Source organism: Neopsephotus bourkii, unplaced genomic scaffold, assembly GCF_033783945.1.
Source record: "Neopsephotus bourkii isolate Nb327-2 ecotype Australia unplaced genomic scaffold, CSIRO-AGI_Nbou_v1 NB_1248, whole genome shotgun sequence".
In the NCBI taxonomy this organism is placed as follows: Eukaryota; Metazoa; Chordata; class Aves; order Psittaciformes; family Psittacidae; genus Neopsephotus; species Neopsephotus bourkii.
The window spans coordinates 3,426,049-3,450,592 of NW_026901733.1; the positions used below are offsets into that span (position 1 = coordinate 3,426,049).

Genomic DNA, 24,544 nt, shown 5'->3' on the forward strand with positions numbered 1-24,544 from the left:
TACAGTACAGTCTGTGGACTGTGTGGCAGGAAGAGAATAGAGATGGCACTGCTTTCTCCACTGTTATCTCCAGATGTTTCTTACAAATTTCTCACTGATTCCCTGGAAGTTTTCACATTAGGCTCCATTTAAAAGAAAAAAAAAATCTTTCAGTCCAAAAGTCAGAAAAATCTTATTCTGGCCAATTATAAAGATCAAAACAAAATCTAGGACCTGTGACTAAAATTTCTTGGATGTGCCTCTGAATGGAACAGGACCTGCCCCTTTGCTAAGTCAAATTCAGTAGCAATTAATCTTCATCCCTTATCCACCCTCACAGCTGACAGTGAGGCATACGCGCTTTGCCATGCTGCTGAATTGTGTACTGAGCACGCAGCAACACGAAATATTGTCTTAACAGATTTAAGCATGCCTCAAAGCACATTGTTCTGACAGCGCCTGGGTCTCCGTCATCACTCTTGTAACTATCAATGATTCTGGTTAATTTTACAATCACAAGAGGTACAAGCCTCCATCTGGTTAGTCTACACATTACTGCAGAGTTGGAATCACACTGATCAACAAAATATGTTGGCCAGTATTGCTCTGTTAAGGTGGACCGGTGAGTGGAGAACAGCCCTACTTTCAGCTGCTGTAAAGACCCACCAGGAATATAAGGGAGCAGAGAATGAACGCTGGCAATTGCTCCCTGGGGAGAGATACCTGGTGCTCCAGGGCTACTAGATCAGGATTCAGGTGTGCCAGCAGGACTGCATGGTAACCTAACGTATGTATCAGCTTCAGCCTCCTGAACGCCTGCACTGCTTATGGCAAAAGCATGCCACAGGTCCTTCCCTGGAATGGAGCTGAAGGGAAGAGATGTCCTGGATTAATGCCTGTGACTGAAGTGACCTTGTAAGCACAGGTAGCAAAGCTTCCAAACGCTTTTTGCTCCCTGCTTGCGCAACCACCAAGTACACCACCACCCTCTGCCACAACAGTCGTGGCATAGCTGTAACAACAGAAGCGACTGCCATCCCCATCATCCCATACGAATAAGCACTGTCTCCACAAGTCAGAGAGGGAAAGCAGCCATGGTGTCACTGTGAGGAGTTCCACACATCAGGAGTTCCAAGGCTACATCCATGCCAGGAGCCACAACCAGACATCCATGAGACTGTCAGCATGGATGCAGATATCGGAGCAAGGCTGCAACTTGTGTTGTTACAGCCAAACCCCCCTTTCTCTGCAAAAAGCCCAGTTAGATGTGCCACTTGGTTGACACCTTTGCATCTATGCTAAGATTCCTTCCACCACACCTATATATTAGTCAGAGTGTTACACTGCTATGAAGCCTACCATAGACAATTCTGCTGGTAGAGCCTGCAATGCTAAGTGCATCTAGGTCTCCTGTGAAAGAGATGTGCTTGCTCATCTTCCAATTTTGGGTTACTTTTGGCTGTTGTCACAGACCAGGACTCCCTTTCATCCCCTTCTGTCTTCAGGTACATGGCCCAGTGTTAACTCCTCCCAGGTCTGGCTGAGTTTTATTTATACCTTCTAAATATGCCCTTTGTGTGAACTCCTGGTAAGCAGTACATTCAGAACTGTATTTCTGTAGACTGGTATCTACAGCACTTTCTCAAACAAGTTAGCAAAAATGACAATTATTGTGCTTTTAAAGCAGTGTACTCCATAAGCAAAACAAATGCAAAATTTAAGAGCCTCTTCTCATTTTGGACTTCAGAAAACACTTCTCCAGTAGGACACTGAGTAAACAGACTTAAACGCTCTTAAAACTTCAGCTTGTTCTGTAATGTTAAATTACAGACTTTTCACAGCACAGTTATACCTAATGTATGATTACACAATGGAGCTCCCTTATGCTTACAGTTAGGAAGCAAAATATCTCAAGCCTTGCATTGTTTCAGTCAGGGTTTTTGTATTAACCTACAAGGCAAACAGAAACAGCCCATGAGCAAAGGGCAAGCATCCCTTCCTTCCTCTGCTTTTGCTGACAACTCCCCACAGCTCTACTCACCATCAGCCACAATACAGGATCCCTAACCACATTTTATTTCATTCACCTAATATTATTCCAAACATGTACCAAGAAGCCTGTTACAATCCTGCTGAAGTCACCGATGATACAACTATTAACCTCCAAGGAAGGAGAACTGATCCAAAGAATATAAACAGATAATAAGCAGTAAATTCAGAGCCTCTCCCAGGTCTGGACAGCTGGAGTTTTTAAAAACCCAGTGGCTCCATGGCATAAGCAATGAAAAACAGGTTACAGAACTCAACAACAGGAATTAATAAAACTGACCAAAGGTCATATGTAGTCTATCAATCACTGCATCATTTACAGTTCATATTACAGTAGAAAGGTATGAACGTTGTCAGTATTGTACACTGGTTACTCAGACCTATCATGAATAATTGATAGAGGTTATCCATTTGAGTCCCAGCCTATTATTCAAAACTCTAAACCTGCTGTTCACCAACAGCAAAGAGCACTGCAGATGAAGGATGGAAGGGCACTATAGGGAACTATTTTCAATGATGCAAGCAGTGATGAGGGAATGCATATCATCTGAAAACAAAAACAGATTCTTTCTGAGACGCAGGACACTACACTTTGTGAAGCAGCAAACCAGCGTTTAATGTTTACCTGTTTTGCACAATTTACTGTCATGAATAAATTATATCAGCTAACCTGAACTTCAGTTTTTCAGTCTTCAATCTCTTAAAAGCTTGGGTGGTTGAACTGAAGGCTGAGAAGTGCATTTGCCTCACACTCCCTTACATATTTCACATTGAGCATCTAATATGCATGTTCCTGTTAAAGTGACTTTGACCTACAATTGAAGACTAAAGACCCTTACTGTTACCAACCAGGTTTTGATGTTACTTTTAAAATAAGTAAATAATAAACTAGGAATAGCTATATTTACAAACTACACTGGACACCTGAAGCACAAAGAATGCCACACAACCTGTACTTATGTACTCACCCTGACAGAGCCATTACCCAAGTAACTTTCTCCATGATGACATTCATTCCAACAGTAGCAAACGGCAGCATGCCTTTAAAATTTAGAGCAAGGCTAATATGCCAAATAAGATTCTAATGAGTGGTGTCCCTCAGGGATCAGTGTTGGGACCAGTCTTGTTCAACATCTTCGTCGCCGACATGGACAGTGGGATTGAGCGCGCCCTCAGCAAGTTTGCCGATGACACCAAGCTGTGTGGTTCAGTTGATACGCTGGAGGGAAGGAATGCCATCCAGAGGGACCTTGAAAAGCTTGTGAGTGGGCTGATGCCAGCCTCATGAAGTTTAACCATGCCAAGTGCAAGGTCCTACACCTGGGTCGGAGCAATCCCAGGCACAGCTACAGGTTGGGCAGAGAAGAGATTCAGAGCAGCCCTACAGAGAAGGACTTGGGGGTGCTGGTTGATGGGAAAATGAACATGAGCCAGCAGTGTGCGCTCGCAGCCCAGAAAGCCAACCATATCCTGGGATGCATCAAAAGGAGGGTGACCAGCAGGTGAAAGGAGGTGATCCTGCCCCTCTACTCTGCTCTCGTGAGACCTCACTTGGAGTATTGTGTGCAGTTCTGGTGTCCTCAACATAAAAAGGACATGGAACTGTTGGAACAAGTCCAGAGGAGGGCCACGAGGATGAGCAGGGGACTGGAGCACCTCCCATATGAAGATAGGCTGAGAAAGTTGGGGTTGTTCAGCCTGGAGAAGAGAAGGCTGCATGGAGACCTCATAGCAGCCTTCCAGTATCTGAAGGGGGTCTACGGGGATGCTGGGGAGGGACTCTTCATTAGGGACTGTAGTGATAGGACAAGGGGCAATGGGTTAAAACTTAAACAGGGGAAGTTTAGATTAGATATAAGAACTAAATTCTTTACTGTGAGGGTGGTGAGGCACTGGAATGGGTTGCCCAGAGAAGTTGTGAATGCTCCATCCCTGGCAGTGTTCAAGGCCAGGTTGGACGAGGCCTTGGGTGATACGGTTTAGAGCGAGGTGTCCCTGCCCATGGCAGGGGGGTTGGAACTTGATGATCTTAAGGTCCTTTCCAACCCGAACTATTGTATGATTCTATTAACTACTAATAATCCTACTAACTTATACCTTGTAAGGTAGGGCAACTTATTTACAGTCCCCATGACTGAAGAATCACCATCGGGGACTCTCTTTAGCCCATACCCCATGGGGCAAAATAGATCATAATTTCATCTTAGATTTAAGAAGTTCAAGCTTACTGAGCTGCCTTTGTTTGATTTATAATGTCAGAATAATCCTTTAATACAATGACAGCCTGAGACATTGAAAGGGACTGTCTACAAACAGCAGCCCCACTGTTTACTCCATACAGCAGCAGCTCATCAGCCACATTTGAACAAGCCAGGACATAGTTACATCATTTGACAGCAACACCTGAAACGCCTCCCTTCACACATCCCAGGGCCCAACAGAAATGTAACACTTTGTCTAATAACTATGACAGGCAGGTAGTCAAAAGAAAGATTTCTCTGTAAATTTAGGGACATCAGAGCCTGCTTTTAACTCCCTTTGCTGAAACACAAGGCCCTGTCTAGACACCAGCCTTAAGGCAGTCTCTCTGCGTATAAGGCAGGCCAGGGTATACTGGAAGTATAAGGATTGTCAAAAAACCTGTTTGGCCTTTGGTAAATTAGTAGTATATATTCTGTAGACGGCACAGTTCTTAGACACAGTTCTATGTCTGACAGAAGAAAAACAAGCCACAGTCTTTTTGACAAACTCCTTGCCAAAAGCCAGCCTCTCTCCACCTCAGCCTGATTGGAAACCAGCCTGAAGAAGACTTTCTTCAAATCTCCACTTTCTCCTACAGGGAGATACATTTTGTTTATTTTGACTGAGTTTCAAAGCCTACATACTTTGGTGTTGTGGACTCCAAGATCAGCAGTACTGGTTTTGTACTTGACTTCTTGCAACCTCCCACTCATCATTTTCACCAACTCTGTAGTGCCACATTTTGACCAGAGACTAATTAACATCCTGCCTCAACAAAACAGCAGCACCCCTTCTCTCACACTTCCTGTAAATAGCATACCTCAATCCTGCTCCCATCTTCAATTCAAAAGTGTTTTTCTCACACCAAGCTCTTGTACAACAGCTTGCATGTAGTGGTCAGGCTGTAGACATCTTACACATGTATAGTTAGTGGTTCAGTTTGATGAGTCAGATTGTCAGCTGTTACACTCCTTATGGATAAGGGCTTCCAGGCAAGTGGATTAACCCAATTTGAAACATCATTTCAGCAACAGGACAGTTGAAGAGACTGGACAGTTCTCACTGAGAAACTTACAGCTGAATTGGCTGAGCCCTTCGTACAGTAGCAGTACAGGGAGAAGGGAAGACAGAGAGGGACACCAATCTGATTGCACACAAATCACTCATCACTAACTTAACTCTGCTGCTTCCACATAATTCCTCAGCCAGTTACAAAGTCAAAAGGCCCATACAATATTTGACATGGATAAGCAAATGCAAACAGCAACATTCAGTAAATCAATTAGGAAGATCAGCTTTGCCTTATAACATCTGAGCAAAACAGAAGATCTAAAGCTCAAATGAGCTTCATAATGTACAAAAAATCTAACTGCACTTTAAAGAAAGCCTAGTAAAACTACTGCACAATCAGATGGCAGTCATTTATTAATATGTGATGATCATATATTTCTGTTCTTTCTAGATAGGCTTAGGTCTGAAATATGAGCCTTATATGGAAAGATGCTTTGATAACAGTCATTTGGGAAAGCTTTTCCAACCTTTTTGTTTTGCACAAATGATTTGAATGCTTAAAGCATTTAAAGAATTTCAAACCTAGGTATTAATAAAGAACTATTGTATTTTCTTTTATATTTTTATTAAGCTCTTAGTGAAAGTGCAGCTGCTGACTTGTGATTCAAAAATAACATATATAGCAAACAGGCAGCCATTTTCACAGTCTGGCAAGTAACACATTTCCATAAATAACAAAGAATACAGGGTCATGGTATCAGCTGTTCAGAAATCTTTAAAAGTCACAATGCCTCTAATTCTGCAGTTACTATTTGCCGGATTGGTTTTATTTATGGCTTTCCAACTGACGGGCTTTCTCTCTGCTGTCTTCTCATTTGACTTCCACATGTCTGTGTCCATGCAGAGTGCAGTGGACAATACTGGCCCAAAAGCTGGGGGTTTTGTAAGGGTTTGTGAACAGCAATGCATGCATTTGTGTGCACACGCTGTACACACATTGGGTTATTCCTTCATACAAACGGACAGCTGCCCTCTTACCTGGCTCTTCAGATGCATGACATTAATTGCATTGTACATTAGCTTTAGACAATTAGACACAGCTGTATGCTCGAAAATAGCAACACGCAGTGGGAAATCCTGCTGGATAATTCTGGTCATACACTCTTTCAGAGTTCTCAGATATACCACTATCCACTCCTTAACACTCTGGTTTGATCCCTGTTTAAAGTTTTCTCTTTTTCCCCCCTGGGTACTTTGCCAAGCGTTCCACTTGAAAGGGATCCTATGACATTACCACTCAGCTTGTTTCCAATAGAAAAAAAAAAATTATATAAAAAAAACAATGAAAATTAAAGCTGTTTCCTCAACAAATCAAGAAAAAAACTCAAGAAAAAAAAATATTTTTTTAGAAACAGAGATTATGGACAAGAAGCAGTTAATTTTTTCTTTGGAACAACATATAAAAGAATGCATTTCACTTATTTCTCCCTCCAACAAAAATCTGATAATTTTTCTAGAAAGAGACAGGAAGCTCCACTTCTGGGGGAGGAAAAGGGTGAAAAACAAACAGAACAAACACAAAAAAAATACCCACTAAAATTGTCTCAGATCTGCTCAAACCATCTTCCACAAATATAAGTTACAAGCCATTTTAGCTTAGAGGCTGGGTTTTGTTGATAAAATTATGAGACTATTATTATTTCTTATCCAGAAATATAAACAAGTCAGGTCTCAAGACATCTTGAAAGAATGGCTTGTTCCATTTTGTTGTATTGGAGGTGGTGTTTAAAATTTAATTTAATTAAATTTAATTAAAATTTAAAAACGAAGCGGGAAAAGATTATACTGACAATTGTAAAAGCACAAAAAGTCCACAAGCACAAGGGCATACAGAGAAATAAACACAGCAAAAATAAATACAGCAAAATAGAAATAAATGTCCAATCTAACTCTATTATCTGGCATCCCATAACCAGACTACAATATTAGAGTGTAAGCAAGCAGTTTCTTCATTGGTTTCAGGAGTTCAGATAGAGAAGACAGAAGAGTCTAAGAGACGAGCTGTGGTAACACATTAACCCAGCAAACAGAGCACAGTATATCCCTTTAATTCTGATGCATGAGCTAAGAATTTCCTTCTTCCTTGCTTCTAACTGCCACTAACTGTATTTCTGGTCTACTGCTTCAAGTGAGCACCAAGCTACTAGGGGATTTCCTAAGTGGGATCACCCCTACTTCTTCAGTTCCTGCTAGCTGCTTACTGCTGCACCTGTGACAGTTTGACCCTGCTGGCTGTCAACAACCAGCAACCAAACATGAGGAAATAGAGAGATTTAAGCTCTCTCAGAGGAATGGATGAAATGTAACCTCAGGGTGGGATTTCTTCTTTTGGCTGAAATTGGTAAGGACTTCTGATTCCTAAAAAAAGAACTGAAAATCTAAGGTAGCCTAAAAACTTCCGCCCCTCTGCCAAAGGAGACTTGTATTTCCATTCAGGTTTTGCTGAGGTACATTTGCACGGTAAAACATAATTAACCCCTGCGTAAGGGAAGAATGGGAAAATGGTTTCCCTTCTCTTCTCAGGAAAAGCCTTTTGGGGTGGGGGGGGTGGGGGTCACCACAGAACAGCACCACAGCTTAAAGTAAAGAGAGGCGTAATTAAGCTTTCATACAACATCTGTACCACATTTGCACATGCACTCGCTTCCAGGGAAGAGACAGACATCAAAACTAATGGAGAACATCCCAACTCTCCAAATGCAGGAAGAATGCTGTAGCCTTCCCAGCTGCACTCTCAGGACTGTAAAACCAGAGATCAGCAAAGAAGCCTTCTCCCGTATTGCTTTTACTGATGTTTTTGCCCAGGCAGCGTTACAAAGTTCTTAAAAAGATTTATCCTACTGCTCCATGTACTAAACGAGGCTTACGTGCACCAAGACTACTGGAAAACAATGGGTGCAGAATAAGCTTCATCATCTTCTGGTTGTTATGCACAGTAATTGGTTCCAGGGTCAACACTGTGATGCCGCAACAAAGGGCTGTTAGCTTAAGGGTAAAGAATAAACAGCAGGAGTTAATGCAAGTTCTGTTCCTGTACAAATGCCCCCAAAATTAAAGAAAGGCAGCAAATAAAATATTTTGTATAAGCACAACTGATCAGGAATCCAACATGCAACCTTAAGCTCTCAACAAGCTGTTAATTTCATTAAAGGAAAGAAACACAGCAAGTACTTTCAAGTATCTGCAACAGGAAAACAACACGTTAAGATTTTGAACCTGGGTTGACAAACACAGTGCCTTGCATTGGGTGCCAGTTTTGTTTGTGTGAAAATATATAGGCAGAGAAGGGTGTCTGGAATTACAGTATTATTCATAAAATACTCATTACTAGGATAGAGGCAATTTTGTTCAAAACACCATGCACGCTTGCTCCACTGAATCTAAACATCTGGGGCAAGTTATGTACCTGGCTTTAGTGCCTTTGAAATGACATGCTACATTTAAGCCAAGCGGTCCAGCCACACCAGTTTTAAGAGTCAAGTTTTCAAAGTCCATCACTTTATCATTTTTAATCTTTCCATTCAGTGACACTTTTGATTAAAATGTATTTATTCCTTCTCCCTGCGCACCAGGAAAGTGAAACAGATGAAGAACTGCAAATGTCTTCTTTCAAAGTGTTTCTCCAAACATAACTATTATCTCCCGACACTCAAGCACTCAGATGAAAAGGCACAAAGGAATATAGTCATCCTTGTGATTTACCAGGTGAAACACTGAGACATGCAACATATCAAAACGGAATCCCTCATTTGTACTCTTCACAGTTATCACCTCTCCTTCTCTTTTCAGCTTCCACTGTTCTCAGGACCGGAATGAAACTTACCTGATTTTCGTTCACCTGCGCTCTACTGCTATGCATAGCTCTCGAGTGCCAGGACTGCTTACGCAGAGTAGTGACAGGGGCATGGTCTAACCTCCTGCCCCAACGCACTCCGACCCCCTAACACAAACAGAGTAACACTCCACTACAGTGCCTCCTTCCTTGATGCTCCATTTTCTCTCCATGTGCACTCTGCGGTCACTCACTTCCTTTAAATAACATTCATTTTCTGAGAGCCAACTGTGCCCACATAGGCTAACTTCCTGCAGCATGTCAACCTCCCTGGCATGTGCTGTTCCAGGCCTCAGCCACCCTCATGGCCTTTCTCTGACCAATAAGCTAACAACATGACACCACTTATACAAACAGAACCTTTGCTTACCTCCAGCTTACTTCCTTGTGCCACTGATTCAGCTTTCTTCCAAGCCTGTCCCTAGGGCTGCCATTCCTACTTAAAACCACCCATATGTTTCAGTTGACAAGAGCCTGAATCTGGACCAGCACCTTCAAGACAACATCTTCTATCACCCCCTTCGATTCACAACTTCATGATCGTTGCAACAAGCTGGATGAAAGGGAAATGCTCCCAGCCAGGTCCCATCCATGTCCTTGCAGCACCCCGCTCTCAGCAGCACCAGCCTGCGTGCCTGCTTTCTTCTCCACAGCACTGCTGAGATATGATAAACTTTGTCTCACTCTGAATTCAGACCCTCAACAAAAGAAATGTAGATTGGTTACCTTATGGTATATACTGTGTGATACTTTTCATACTGTGCATCAGACTGAACTTATTCACACCAAAAAGCAAATTCGCAGAGATAGGGCAGTTACTGCAGAAGACTACATTTCTGGCTTGTGCTTTTGGAAACCCTGCACTCCCGTCTACGACAGGGATCTCTGTAGTGCTATCAGCATCAGAGATCTGCTTGGAAGTATCCACAAGCTTCCAAAATGAGTTGTTTATATCATTTGGATGCATCTCTAATAGTAACACATCAGCACTTTCCCATTTATGCATATTACCCTGTACTTGTTACACACACTCCCACACTTCCCCATTTTTTGCCTTGCCTTTCTCAAACCTTTTTCAGTTTGACAGAGTTTTTAATTACATTACGTTTCTGGCCCATTCCAATCTTCACCTCCATATGTATCATGTTTCTTTCCTTTTGGCTTCTGAAGGCCTCAAAGAAAGTTGCAAAACTGGAATTTGAGTAAATACCGTAGGAAGAGTACTTTCCATGACACATTGGTTGAGTGAAGTCAGCACTTCAACATACTAAGTATATCCTAAGATATTAAAAAAAAAAAAAAATCATATAAAATCTTCCCCTAATCTGACCAAGAAAGGTCAGTTTAGCAGAAAATTTTACTAGCACATAAAAATTTCATTATGCATTAATAAAACTTCTGTTCCATTACAGGCCTTAATATTAGGCACTGCATGCTAGTAACATCAGAGATAAAAAACCATGACAACTTCACTTGCAAAATAAAGTGATTATGTTTCAATCATAACCAGCAAGTCATGCCTGTGTGTATAAATTAATGAAATAAACAATATTCCGTGCTTCCACACAAATAACAGCACTGAGGCTTCCCTGTCAAACATATTTAGCGGTACAGTAGCAAGTAACTGATTCTTACTTACATGCACCCAGTCCGTTTTACCGTAACAATCCAAGCAAAGATTAAGTTTTTCCTGTTACAACTTTACCTGACACTTTGTGGAGGGCTTTTTAAGGCTTCTCCAAGCTTCAACAGTACTTAAGGTTAAGATGCTTCTGGGAAACTGCTGCGCCTGTGGATACAGGCATGTGCAAGGACAAGAAACTTCTGCAAAGTATTACAAAGGGTTTAGGATTAATGTGTTCCATGTGCAGTGTAAGCTGTACTTGCTGAATTCTCTTTTACGGAAAGGGAAGGATCTATTTGCTTCATTATCTACTAAAAAAGGCTTTACTACCAACCCAATAAAGGCTTAACCACAGAAAACTGAACATACCTTTGGTTCAATAGTGCTACCCAACTAGCAAAACATGCAAAAGGCAACAACTGCGTGCAACAGCTGCTCCACCTCCTTGGGGTACAGCAGGGATGGGAAGAAATGAAGTCTTTTACATCCAATTATCATCCCAATTCACTGTGCTCATCATGACACTGGCATGCAACCTCTATTGTTAAAACACACAGAAAATGTTTCACAGACTAGGCAAAATAAAGATGCCACGCAGACCCAAGGTTCACATTTCCAAAACAATCCATGTATTTCCCTTGTGTTGTGCTTTTTTTTCCCTCTCCAAAAAATATTTAGGTTTGCTGACAGTAGCTTGCCTCAAATGCTATTTAAGCAGTAAGACATCACAAGACATATGCTATCCTGAGATAACACATACCTCTGAAATGCTGTCAGGTGTAGCTGATGCCTTCAACTGCCTCATGAATTTGTTATCTCAAAGAAACACAAGGTTTGGGAGTGCCTTATATTACAAACTAACCCCAAATTTAAAAAAATAAAGAAACCAGTGACTTTGTATTCTTTAGAGCAGGGGGGAGGGAGTGGGACAACAGGGAAGATGACTTAAGAGCAACTATTGCTAACTTATGGCTCCCAAACAAGACTAAAATTACAGCTGTGATTCAATTTCATTTTAATGGTTATTTGTTTTTCTGTTTATTGAAGTGACAGAGCTTAAGTAGTATCTAAGTTCTGAGATTACAAACCTGGAAAACAAAGTTCTAAAAAGCAGAAGGGCAAGTCTTCCCCCATGGGTCTGGTATGAGAAGTAGCTCATGCTCTAAATCCATGTTAAATAAGCACCGATATCCAAGTTACAAGCATCAGCTGAAAGAATACTTTTGTGTTTCACATGGACACTTTCTCAATAGAGATTCTACACTTCAAAAGAACAAGGTGTTGATTTTTTCCGTTAGCATCACTAAAGCGTAACTGAATCCATTAAGAGAGTACCCACAAAAGACAATTCTGATACCTGTTTCTCTCCTCTAATCTTAACATCTGTAAAGTCTGCATGCTACAGTACCTTCCAGGATATGCCATTTACACTGGCATCGATTACAGCAAAGAAAGATTTCTCTATTCTTCTCTAACCTCAAGCCATTAGGTGCCAAGTACTTCAACAAAGCAGTTGTTAATGACTCCAACCTGACTGCTCATACACTTAAAATCAAGCCAGAAGTTATGAGTTTTGCTGGATCAGGACCAAAACATTCATCAATTTGCCAGTTCAAACTCATGCTGTCTATAAACACAGAAAACAAATTCACCATAAAAATAAGTTCCTTACACATTTACAAATCCATTCCAGGCACTGAAAATAACGTCTAGGTATTGGTCACAAAATATGGAACAGTAGCAGTCACACGCCAAGTGTAATAAGGATCCAAAAATCTCATTCAAGGACTAGGGCATTGAAAATTCTAATGAAAAACTCAAAAAGTTTTCCTCCACAGTTTCCAGACAATTCACTATATGCTCTTCATCTCGCTAAAAACCCAGGCTTGATGCTGATAAATCCTGTAGACAATAAAAAAAAAAAAAAAAAACTGAGAATAAAACAAAAAGTTATTGATACTCCCGCTGTAAAGGGTTCCCCTGACTATAGCTAAGTTGCTTTTGACTTCTACTGGTATGACTGGTACCACAGTCAGCCCCATTCAAGTTAAAGCAATCCAGTGCTTGCATTAGACTAGTGAGTTGTGAAGTAATAAACGTAAAGTCAGGCAATGCCTTAAGTAAAACTTGTATTTGTAAAATGCACCTTCAGAAAACAAATTATCTACCAACACTAGGCCAAACCGCGCATTACTTCTATATCCTGTCCAGCCCGGAGACTCCCCAGGTTTCAGCTCCAACAAAAATTAGCCCACCATACCCACTGTGAGCACCTACTGCCAAACCCAACATGTTAACAAAGAAAACCTGGTTTTAGATGGATGAAGAGCAAACTGTGAACCATGATGTTAAGAGCAGCAAACACATTTAACATCAAAGACACAAGTCCCTCATTAGCAGTGGTTTACAGATCAGTATAATCCCACTGAACACAGCCACAGCACTACTGAAATATTTGGAAATTAGATTAAAAACACTAGCATTGCCATTTTCATTGCCTGAATCTTGTTTTACTAGATGGGGGAAGGAAGTCCTTGCTCACTAATCAGAAACTGCTAGAAAATAAAAGCACTACACAATGTGATCTTATGACTATAAATGTCACAAAGCAGTATTTCACATGCTATAACCTGATGTAATAGAAACATCAGTAGTAACAAATACCAGAATTGCTTGCTAAACTGGCTTTTACAAGGCAGCAAGGCCAGGGTAGGTGTCCAGAAATTAGTGTTTTGAACAAGCCGAGTTCCTATGCAGCTGGATGCCCGAGTGCACGTCCCTGTATGCAGATGTTTATGATACTTGCTGAAGCAAAGCTAAAAGCCTACTATGAAAACTGCAACCCCTATGGCAAGGCAACTGACTTAAACATAAATCGTCATTTTTGAATGCACAAACTGAAAACAAGATGGCTAACAGCTTTCCACACCTTCGGAATTTAGTTTACAAAGAAATACTAGTACTTGGCAAGCACGGAATGGGAACTGGCAATTTAGGAAGGGCAGCAGCCCTTGTGACAACATCTCCAAAAGCTGTGGAAGAAGTATGAAGAACTAATCTTGCTTTGGGCATCTGACAGAAGCTTCAGCGCAAAGCTTAACCTACTACTGCCTACTTTTAAGAAACCACACTGACTTCCCTGCTTTCCCATAGATAAAATAAAGGATGGGTAAACCTATCTCTCCCTTAGCATCTTGGCAAAAATTTTCTTCCAAGCTGAGCTATGCTTTGGTTGCTTGTATCACAGACTACAGCTACAATAAACTGTCTAAACAATACTTCTAATTGTGTCTCGTTACTGAATATGGCAACCTGCAAAAACAGGAACATTAACAATTAAAGCTAAATCCAGTAAGACTATCTTTGACATGCTGTATCAAAATACCCTGCGCAAAATTTTTCAGTACTTAAACAAGACCCCAACATAAATGTTTGGAAGGAATAAAAGCAACACAATAGCTGAATTAATAACTTCAAACTGCTGCAAAAGAAGATGTCTCTGAGCAACAGCAATCTTTGTCTGAGAAGTCATTCATCTACTAAAGTATCTCAAGCTCAACCAGCAAGACAGTTTTGACTTGAGCTGACTGTGTGTTACCTGTTTCTCATCACCATGGTCTGCTGGGAGAGGAACCTGAATTACTGTTTAACACTCCTGCTGGCCACCCACATTACAGGAGACTGAGTAAAACAGGACCTAGTAATGCATAATCAGGAATACAGTGGAAACTACCCAAGATGCCTACAGGGCAATCGTCAAACGTTCCTTGGTTATATGACGTCAGGGTAATGCGCAGCATTAAAGAGTAATGACTACATTATCCCAAAGCATTGCTGCCCTGTTGCAGTCAAACACTTTTTGTATGAGCTTCTTGAAGCACAGCTCCCATCACTTTTTGTATGAGCTTCTTGAAGCACAGCTCCCACCATCGCCCTAAAATAAACAAGGGCCAAGTAACTTCACATGTGTGAGGTACACATCCAAGAGAGGTTTTGACCCATACCTCTGTATCTGTCCTACGGCTCTTCTCCCTTTCTCTCCCCTTGATACACACTTCAGTGATCCCAGCTGTCAGGATTTTTCTTGTTATTCATTTGCTTGGGATGATCAGCGTGATTTCCATTTTCTTCTGTTTCCTCAGCTCTTCTTCCCATTCATGCCAACCCACAATTAAAAATAAATGAAAGCAAAAAGCTACTGTTGATGGCGGCAGCACCACAGGAATATATATATATATATTCGCTCTCTCTCTCTCTGTATATATATACACTCACATAGAAGATAGCCTCTGCAGTCCTGAGCAGTGCAGAAGAGTCCAAAGGGGAGGGAAGAGGTAACAAAGTGCTGCTGCGGAGATACACACAGGTTTGCACTGATCAAAAATAATGCTTCAACTTGCAGTACTTTCCAGAGAAACTTCAGATCATGAAAAAATACCACACTGCATGTGGATTTGCTACATAACATCATGACTGGACTGTGTGCATTACAGCAAGGCAGACAGAGAAATTTCTTAATGGTATTATTAGGCACATTCAAACCAGGTAACTGAGCTAGTCCTGATTCACTGAATGGGCTTTCAGGAACAGTTTGAACTTTAAAGTTCCAAACAATGCTTAAGAGATCTTACTTGTGTAAGCACAGGGTTCTTGGTTCAAGTCACAGAAGAAGCTGGGCAGAGACACCAACTTGCTGTATTTAAAGTCCTGGCATTAATCCCACTAGTGTTAACAACCAAAACAATTAGTTTGGGTTATAAAGTTGAGGGGGTTTTATATGCCAACAACAATCCTCAGCAATGCCAAAACTGACTGGGGAAGCGTGTAATCACGGTGTAATATTTTTATCTCTGTGGTAGGGATCTAGCAGAAGCCACTGAGCCACTCTTCCTCCCTGAAGCTACCTCATTTCTTGGAAGCCTGGGGCAGGAGTTACTGATTGTGCAGCACTGAGATATTCCCCAACTTTTAAAACGCTTATTCTGCAAAATAAATAAGCTAAGTAACTTCAACATACTTCAGATTGTACATGCAGAACAAGATCTTGACTTGGTGTAAAACGCCCCAACAGCACTACCTTCAGTGGCATGACACTGTGGGATTTACAGTAAGTGAGAATCTGGCATGAGAAGTGTCTGAAGTGTAATTATTTGATTAAGATATACAGTAAAAATGTTTGATTTTTTCAAGAGTGGAGAGGACATCCGCAGAGGACCACTTTTTCATCTAAGCAGAACAATGAAGTCCTGGTACTGGATACTGACAGCTTTTTTCATGCACTCACTCTGGCAACAGAGAACATTTACTAGGACTATCTTTCTTCTTTGGAGTTACTATACATTTTAATTTTTCTATTTTCACTCGCTTAGCTGGTTCCTCCCCTCCCTCAAATTACAGCCTCGCCATTTTACTGGAAAATTAAAACAACTCGAGACAATTTTTCTTTTACTTTAAATCAAATGCCTTATGAAATTGGGCACTTTTTGTTAGAAAGTTCCAGCTCTTGGATTCATTATGATTTATACCTGAGCTAAACAAAGTCCAAATTTATGCTTTGTAAGTCTCTCCTACTCTTCTTCTTCTTTCACAAAACATGATAATGTTATGTTTTTATTCAAGCACTCCAATTTACATATAGAGTTTTCTTATAATATGCTTGGGATAAATGGCATGTGCTACATCTCTCAGTTTGTATAACCTGCAAGCAATTCACAAACAGCTGTCTCTTCTCCTTCAGTTCACTAATAAAGATACTAAAGCAACGTCTGGCCATAGATTTCCAAGAGTTTTTCAAATGTAACAAGCATGAAGAGCTCTAAAACCAGGCACTGCTCCCTTGTTTTGCTTAAGCTAAAGCCAAGGAAGGAGCTAAGAGTTCAGACATTTCAACAGATTAGTAACAACAAGCTGGTCACTCCAGTGGCAGGTGTGGACAAGGTGAGCTCCTGCTGCTGTCTCCCATTCATGTGACTACTCCACTGTTGCACTTCAGATGGCAACCTTCTTGGGATCACCAGCCTCTGAGTGTAGGCGGCACAAGCCCTCACGGCTTCAGTGCAAGACACCCAGCACCCTGCCATTGCCTTGGAGGGTCTGAACCCCAACACCAGCCCACACCTCTTTTCAGCCTCCCCTCCTCTTCAAAACCTCACTGTACAGCACAACTCCCTTCACCAGGATCTTGCTCCTCTCTGCTTTCCCCCATTTCCCCTTCTCTCCCCACTACACCTTATTCCCATCTTGTCTCACCCCTTCATAGAGCTCATCACCTCTTGAGCAAGTCCCACCATACCATCAGTTAACTCCTGGTGGTAAAACACAAACCAAACACAGCCACAAATGACTGTTTTGTATTCATTGTTTGTTGTGGGGTTTTTTTTAACATTCTGTGCAGTCTAGCAACTTGTGTCCCCCTCATCTAGTCAGCCTACGAGCTCCTTGGGCCTGAAGCAGTGTTGGTACAGGGCCTAGCGCAACAGCTCTCACTTGCAATCAGCCCCTTCCCGCATTAGCCAGTGTAATAAAAACAACATGTGTTGAGTAAGGGTGAATCAGTCCCTCATTAAAGCATTTCAAAAATCCAGAGGAGTCTGACAGGAAATAAAAAGGAAGAAGAAAAGGGAGAGAAGATGCAGGGAGATGAAAGAAATAAAATGGTTATGACTGTTTCCACTGGATGCAGCATTCCAAGGAGCAACACCCTCTCTACCTGCCATCCTTCCCTGACAAGGTCAGGCTGGAAGCAGCATTCCTCTTTTATTCCTATATAAAACTCCTCTTTTTTTTTCCCCTCCCCAGATTACTTTTAACACTTACTTCCTGCCCAGTCTGGCACTTACATGCAAAAAGAAGTACCTTTACGGCATTCCTTTACTGGCTGGGGTATCACAGGCCTGTGCTTTTACTACGTGTTTGCCAAGCACCAAGCAGTATTTGTTTTCTTCATCTTCCCACTTGTCAGCAGCAGTCACAGCCTCAAAAACTGAATTTGCTTCTTCATTTCAGGACTGAAATCGTTCATAGTGCCTAACGTAACACACTGCATGCAACACCTTCACTGCTAAGCACACCATGACAATGAGGGGGCCCACACTGAGCCTTAAAAACACCACCAAACGCACACAGGCTGAATTATTTATTTGGCATACCAAAACTTATATTTTAGTTGAGAAGATGGAAGATTAGAAAGACAGAGTATTTTCCTTTCCACTTTTATCAGCACATACATAATCCCCCTCTACTCCCTCAGCCATAGCTCTGGGGTTTAGTTAAAAATGAAAATCACAGACAAACAAAAGCCTCAAACTGGAGAAGTGCTGTGCAACAACTCATAAGCGGTTCAAACAGCCTGGATGCAACTCAGTGGAAATTCAGGTACAGTTTGCTAGTGGCTGGAATGCCAAATAAAAACAAAGACTCATACGGGGTAGGAAGGCCTCAAAAATATTCAGGCTGCTCCTAATGGAGTGAATGTGCTCTGGGCCATCTCTTCCCATGTAGCTGTCACACAAAGCACATATACCCCATTGCATATATACAAAGTATTACAGGTATCACATGGTACACCATGTGTAACTCCAGAAACCTAATTTTTACCCTCCATCCAACAAGACGGAAAGCACTTCGTAACCAGCTAGCTTACCCCCTGACAGCTGATAAACTGGGTTTGCAAACATTATCCCAGTGCCTGAGAAATCATTACGTTAGTCTATGTAGACAGCAAATTACTGATGTGTTAAGAACAAAGAAGTGCCTACCCTGAAGGCTCTCAACCCCATTTCACATGCAAGGTGCAATTCTTGCTCTTTCCCAGTAAGCCCTACCAGTACTTCTCAGCCTCAACATCTCTTGGCTCTACGTGACCACAGAGGTGCATTGACAGCTCCCCCATTGCAAGACTGTGTGTCAACAGGACTACTCAGCTGATTAAGAATTAACCACACAAAGAAAAACCTTCAGCCCAGTCAAGGCCGCAACGTTCAGCACTTGGCAGTCTCAAAGCCCTTTTCTGAACCAGGATAACACAGTAATGTGTCAAAGGGGAGAAAACCAGTAAAGACGTGAAAGTAAAAAAGTAATACAGTTGCTATATAACCTTATGAGTAGCCCAAGATTTTCCTCACCGTACCCCGAGTAAAAATTCCACCACAGAAGGCATGCCAGGAAGAGGAACTGAGAGCACCACTTGCCCACCTCCACTGGGAAATGATGCTGTCTGTAGGGCTGGAGCATAGCTGTTGGTGGAAAAGCTTCACCTCCAAGAGTGACTATGAAAAGCCGCAGTGGAGGATAGCAAACTGCAGTACTTCTAGGACAAAATGTGCTTCAAGACCATACCGAACACCTGATTTTAGCAGGCGCATACATGAGGGCGGAATTTGGCCTATATTCTGCACACTTTTAAGTTTCTGTTCATGGGGGAAAGAAAGAAGGCGTCTCAAGTTAAAGCAGCAACCTGAAGAGTAAAAATAATCCTACAGCCTGATGGACAGAAGGTCCCCTGTCCTTAGAGAACAATGTAAGGGCAGTGTCAGTAAATCTGCATACCAAAAACAGAAAACTGAGAAACCTAAGTCTTGAACACTGACTTAAGAAAATGCCTTTAAACAAACAAAAAAAAAAAAAAAAATACCACCACCACCAAAAAACTTTCTTTTGAATCCCAGAAATCTTTTGTCACTTGTAAAAAGCATTCACTTCACTGACACAGTGATTTTTTTTAATAAGCTCTATTAATAAGCAAGGGTAACATTTCTCTTGGTCATAATCTTATCAGCCAATTGAATACTTGATTAGCTCTTTAGCTGTGACATTAGCAAATCAAACATGCAGCTGTCACCCTCCCAGCTCACTGATGCAAAAACATCCCTTTTCCAAGATGCACCTTTATCCAGGCCCATCAGTTTGCTGCTTCTTTACAGTTAAACATGGGGACCAATTGGGTACCATGACAAACACATTTCCAGGTGTTGGCTACTGGCACAGGTTAAGCCAGTCACTTAATTCCTGTGAGAGAAACTGCCATGTTAATTTAACTGTCACCTTTCACTCCTGCAAGAAGAGCTTAAAGCTTCAGTTGAGGTAAGAAGCAGGACTGGCAAAGAGATGAGCCAGCTCCTCTTGTTAGCAAGAGCGCTTCATATGGGGAGCCTGTAAGAACAGCTTTCCTACTTGAACATCATGGAAAAACTGTTCTGGTGTTTTTAGCCATCTCCAGAGGGACACTCTTCCACCACAGCAGTTTCCATAAGGCAAATAAATGTACATACACTGGTAAAGCATGGCAACCGTATTTAACTGTAGACAAAGCTGCAGGTTTTTCCCTACATCTTGCGTCAACTGTACCAAGGTGTTTCAGGCAGCAGCTGATGGATTTTCACACAAAGTACGTATGCTTCCATAATGAAGTTCATTTAAGTGTCCAAAATCCAACAGCAGATAGGAAAGCTAAATTCTGAGTCTTTCAAATAGGCAAGTAATCACTGAGAAAATATGCAAGTCAGCCTGTCACTGGGACTTTTTACTGAGTCTTTTTGGAATTGTGGTTTCTGGAAAGGGAAAAAAAAAAAAAAAAGAATTTAAAAAAAATAAAAAAAAAAAGAGTTCCTGGCTTAATTTACATTTCTGTTCTAGTACTCACCCAATTTGTCCACTGGGGACTTAATCCAAGCTGTAGCAAAATCAAGCTTAAGACCATTCTTGTTAATTTAGGGACAAACAGATGGGATTAATTTTTTACAGCTTCAATCCTCTGGCGCTCTCTTCCCTCTACACCTTACAAGCAGTGCTGGCTCCAACTTTAATTGTCCTAAAACCATGGGACTTTCACAAAAGCAGCTCAATGACCAAAAAGCGTGTGTAATATATATATATATATATATATATATAAAAACTTTATGAAAAACATGTAACAATATACAATTCTGGAAAGTGTTCCTTTGCTGCCGTGGGGTCTGTAGCCAGGAAAAAGCACAACATTATATAAAAACCTGACAGAACACAGCTACTTGAATAACCCACCCTCTTCCACAATGGTGAAGATTACTTCATCTGTGATGGTCTTGAAAATGCGTTTAACTCTACAGATAACTATGTGCTTCACAACAAAATGAATGAAAATGAGAAGAAAATATTACTGTTTGCCAAAGAGAAAACAAACAAAAAAGCAGGACAAGGCTAGTAAGGAAAGAATGGTTAATCTCACATTTCTAAAAAGGTATTATAAACAAAGAATGGTGAACAGCAAAAAGAAAATATATTAAAAAATACAAAAGTGCTTAATGGTGTTCTTTTAAATATTTACTTTGCTGCTATTTGGAGAATAATTTGTTCCATTTAGTAGTGTTGGGCTCAAAGGACTGCTTTAATCCAGAGAGATTAATTATAGCCTTTGGAGTTATAAACACAATTTGGGAAGTGAAGCAGAGAAGAAGAGAGAGATGCCTTTCACGCTGGAGATTAAGTTTACATGCTTCAGGGCTGCACCACACTGGCTGTGCCCCTACTACACCTGCATGCTACAGGCAGAACAGTGCACAAGGTGCCCATAAACTGGGGGAAAACAGCCCCCAAGATACCCAGGGAAGACACTACTCTATCCTACAACATTGGGTAGCTGCCCATACACCGTTGCTATGGGCAACTAAAATATTTCTCAGGTGTCCTTCATCAAAATACAAATTCACTTGTACCTTATGGAGCCATCCTCTGATCTTGCTTTTATTACCTGTGCCAGGAACGACAAGTCACCATGCCAAGACAAGCAGCAGCACTCAGTGGGAACAGGACCTCAACATCACTGCCTTTAAACCTTTCATATGCTTTCACGCATCTCTCCCTCTGCTCATCACCATGTCCCGCACCGGGAGGCACAGGAACTGGCAACACCATGCAGAGCAAAGCTGGAAGCAATCTTACCTATCAAGGGGTTGGCTGCTCCCTCCTCCGAGCTCTCCTCAGCCCCTTCCTCCCCCAGGCCAGAGGTGACCGAGTCCTCAGGGGCGGACGCAGATTCAGGGGTACTGGGCCCACTGACAGACCCCGAGTCCCCTTCCTCACTGCTGGAGCCATAGCGGTCCGGCTGGGCAGCCGTCCCCCCCTCACGGCAGCTCCTGCGCTCCTTGCGGTGCACCCGGGAGTGCAGCACCATTTGGTGGTAGGTGCGGAAGATCTTGCCGCACTCGAAGCACTCGGTGGACTTGTTCTGAGTGGCCCGCCGGCTCTGCCGTGAGGCAGGGCGGTAGTCCAGGTCCCCCTGGGCGAGAGGGCAGCTCTCCCCCGATGGGGTGCTGCCAGTTTTCTCCAGGCGCCCACTGGTGCAGCTCTTCTTCTTGGGGTTGCTGGAAGAGCTGGGCGAGTCCTGGTCTCGCTTGCGTTTCTCCTGGTTGACAAGGATGTACTCTCTTTTATCCTTGTCGTAAGTCACATCTGCATCCGCCAGGGCCTCGTCCCATCCCACATACTTCACATAGTCTGAGGGCTCTACTACTTTTCCTTTGGTGGCCAGCTGCCAAGCTTGGTAGCTACTGACAGGATCCAACTCAGCTACCCTTTTCCCAGGCTGTTCTCTTGTAACTCTATCCAGCCCTACAGATGGCCTTAGATTGAGACACTGCAAGAAAAACTGCTTTGTTACGGAGGAGCTTAGGCTCCCATCAATTAAGTCCTCAGCTTTATCCCCAGTGCTGGCCCTCTGTGCTCGGTAGTGAACAGCATTATGCACTTTCAGGCTTTCCATATTTGTAAACAGATTTCCACACTTGGTGCAAACTTCATATAGAGATAGGCCTGTCACAATCATCTCTTCCTGTATCACGTTATTGATAGTGGCTATGAGCTCCAAATCATTTTTTGGTTTGTTCTTGCTCCCAGTCTTGGGGCCGTGTGACTTCATATGGTTTTTGAGAAACCAGGGCTCTTTGAATCTCCTACCACAAATGTGGCACCCATGATCAAATGACCCCCTGTGCTTTTTCATGTGAGCTTTCAGGAACCAGGTTTGACTAAAAGCCTGACCACAGACTTCACATGGAAACTCGCCTGCACTCGGCTCACTCTTGCAGTTCTCAGTGTAGGCCCCCCCATTTGGGACCTGAGCATGGTCCTTCTCTACATGGCTTAAGAGCATCTCTTCCCTCAGGGCCATGTAGCTACACAACCTGCACTTGAATGGTTTATGGACCTGGTGTAGGTGCTGCTCCAGGTCTTTCTTCCTTTCAAATTTGTTTTTGCAGAAGGTGCACTGGTAAGAGGTCAGCTTGCCATCCACCTCAGCTGGAACCACCTCCATGACCTCCTTCTTGCTGCTTCTCAACAAGATCTTGCTGCTATCAACCTGAGCAGTACCATTCAAGATCTTGTTGCAGGCAGATGTACTTTTAGTGGGGCTGGTGCACCCACCAAGGCCCTCCGAAACGCCCATCTCCCCCAGCTGCGCCTCTCCCATCTCCGCCTCATGCCCCTGACTTAAAGTGCCTGTTCTGTGACTACGGATGTGGATCTTGAGGTTGCCCTTTTGGGAAGCTCTGTGATCACAGTAAGGGCATTTGTAGGGCTTCTCACCCGTGTGCTTCCTCATGTGCTGCGACAAGGAGCTCTGAAAAGGGAAACTTTTACCGCAGATGCAGCAGCTGTGGCACATGGTCTTGTCAGTATCCATGTCATTCTTGCTTAGCTTGCCTGGGCTGGAGGATCTCCGTAGCTCCATTTCTGCCTCTCTCCTACGATCCATCTGTACTACTGCAACATCAGGTAAGAGGGGTAGGAGGACAAAAGCATGCCCGGCAGCAGAGGAGGGCTGGACCGCGTTTTCAATCATACGGTTCTGCAGAGATATGTTTTACTGCTTCATTCTCTGGGTAATGTTTCTCCTTTCAGCTGCTCAAGAGAATCTGAAGCGCCGCTTTACTTCCGTGTGCTGTGTAAACGGATGGCATAGATCACCTGAAACAAGAACAAAAATCACACAAATGTAGAGAAATCATGTAAGCAGATTCTTAAACCTATATATTTAAACCTATTCATATTTTTAATTCAAAAGCTTCCATCACACACCCCACGTTCAGAAGCATACTGCGCTACAATCTATTGCACCAAAAAAAAGCAGCTTCTCTTTTTGCTGATAATCTAGATTTCAGTGGCAAGCATCATTAATAAACAATAAAAAAAGGCAAGTATTCACTTCCATAAACTGACATCAGTGTCTTTTAAAGAGTACAAACTTTCAAAACATTTTTTGTTTTAAAACCAGGCAGAAGCAGCTAAAAATATACCTTAAACGAGGAAAACATTTCTTGAACGGGTTATTATGCTTTAAATCTGTGGCTTTACCATCATGTGTAATTTCATGTAAAATATTTACTTGCCAAAGATAAAAGGCCTTCCTAGAGTCTTTAGCAAGTATCATATTCCTGCTGGCAACTGCATTACTTTGCGTCTCAGACAGCTCTGCTCGATGTGGCATGCACAGAGCAGGCGCAGAGGCTGAGGACGCTCAGTACGTTAGAGAGAAAACAAGAATCCAGACCCTGACAAAGCATTCAGGAAAACTAGAAGTTATTTCCTGATGGACAATGAAGAAAAAAAAAAAATCAAACCCCTCAAAGTGTAACATTTAGTCACGATCTAACAAAGGAAACTGATGATGTGCGTAGGTATCAAATAATCTTAAATACCAGTGATTTATGTCAACAAGACATACAGGAAACCACAGCACCACCCACCACAATGAAACAGAATCTTAACCATAA

The 24,544-nt window shown here is 42.2% G+C and overlaps 1 protein-coding gene across 2 annotated transcripts in view; it reads right to left on the minus strand.

The window, feature by feature from the left end:
- The window catches only part of ZNF516 (zinc finger protein 516), a 102,712-nt gene that overhangs the window by 35,835 nt on the left and 42,333 nt on the right, over nucleotides 1–24,544 (minus strand). For both annotated transcript variants that reach the window (XM_061364685.1, XM_061364686.1), the window contains exon 2: nucleotides 21,714–23,738. In XM_061364685.1, coding sequence (XP_061220669.1) covers nucleotides 21,714–23,613 — 1,900 coding nt within the window. In that variant the 5' untranslated portion in view covers nucleotides 23,614–23,738. The remainder of the gene's footprint in view (nucleotides 1–21,713; nucleotides 23,739–24,544) is intronic.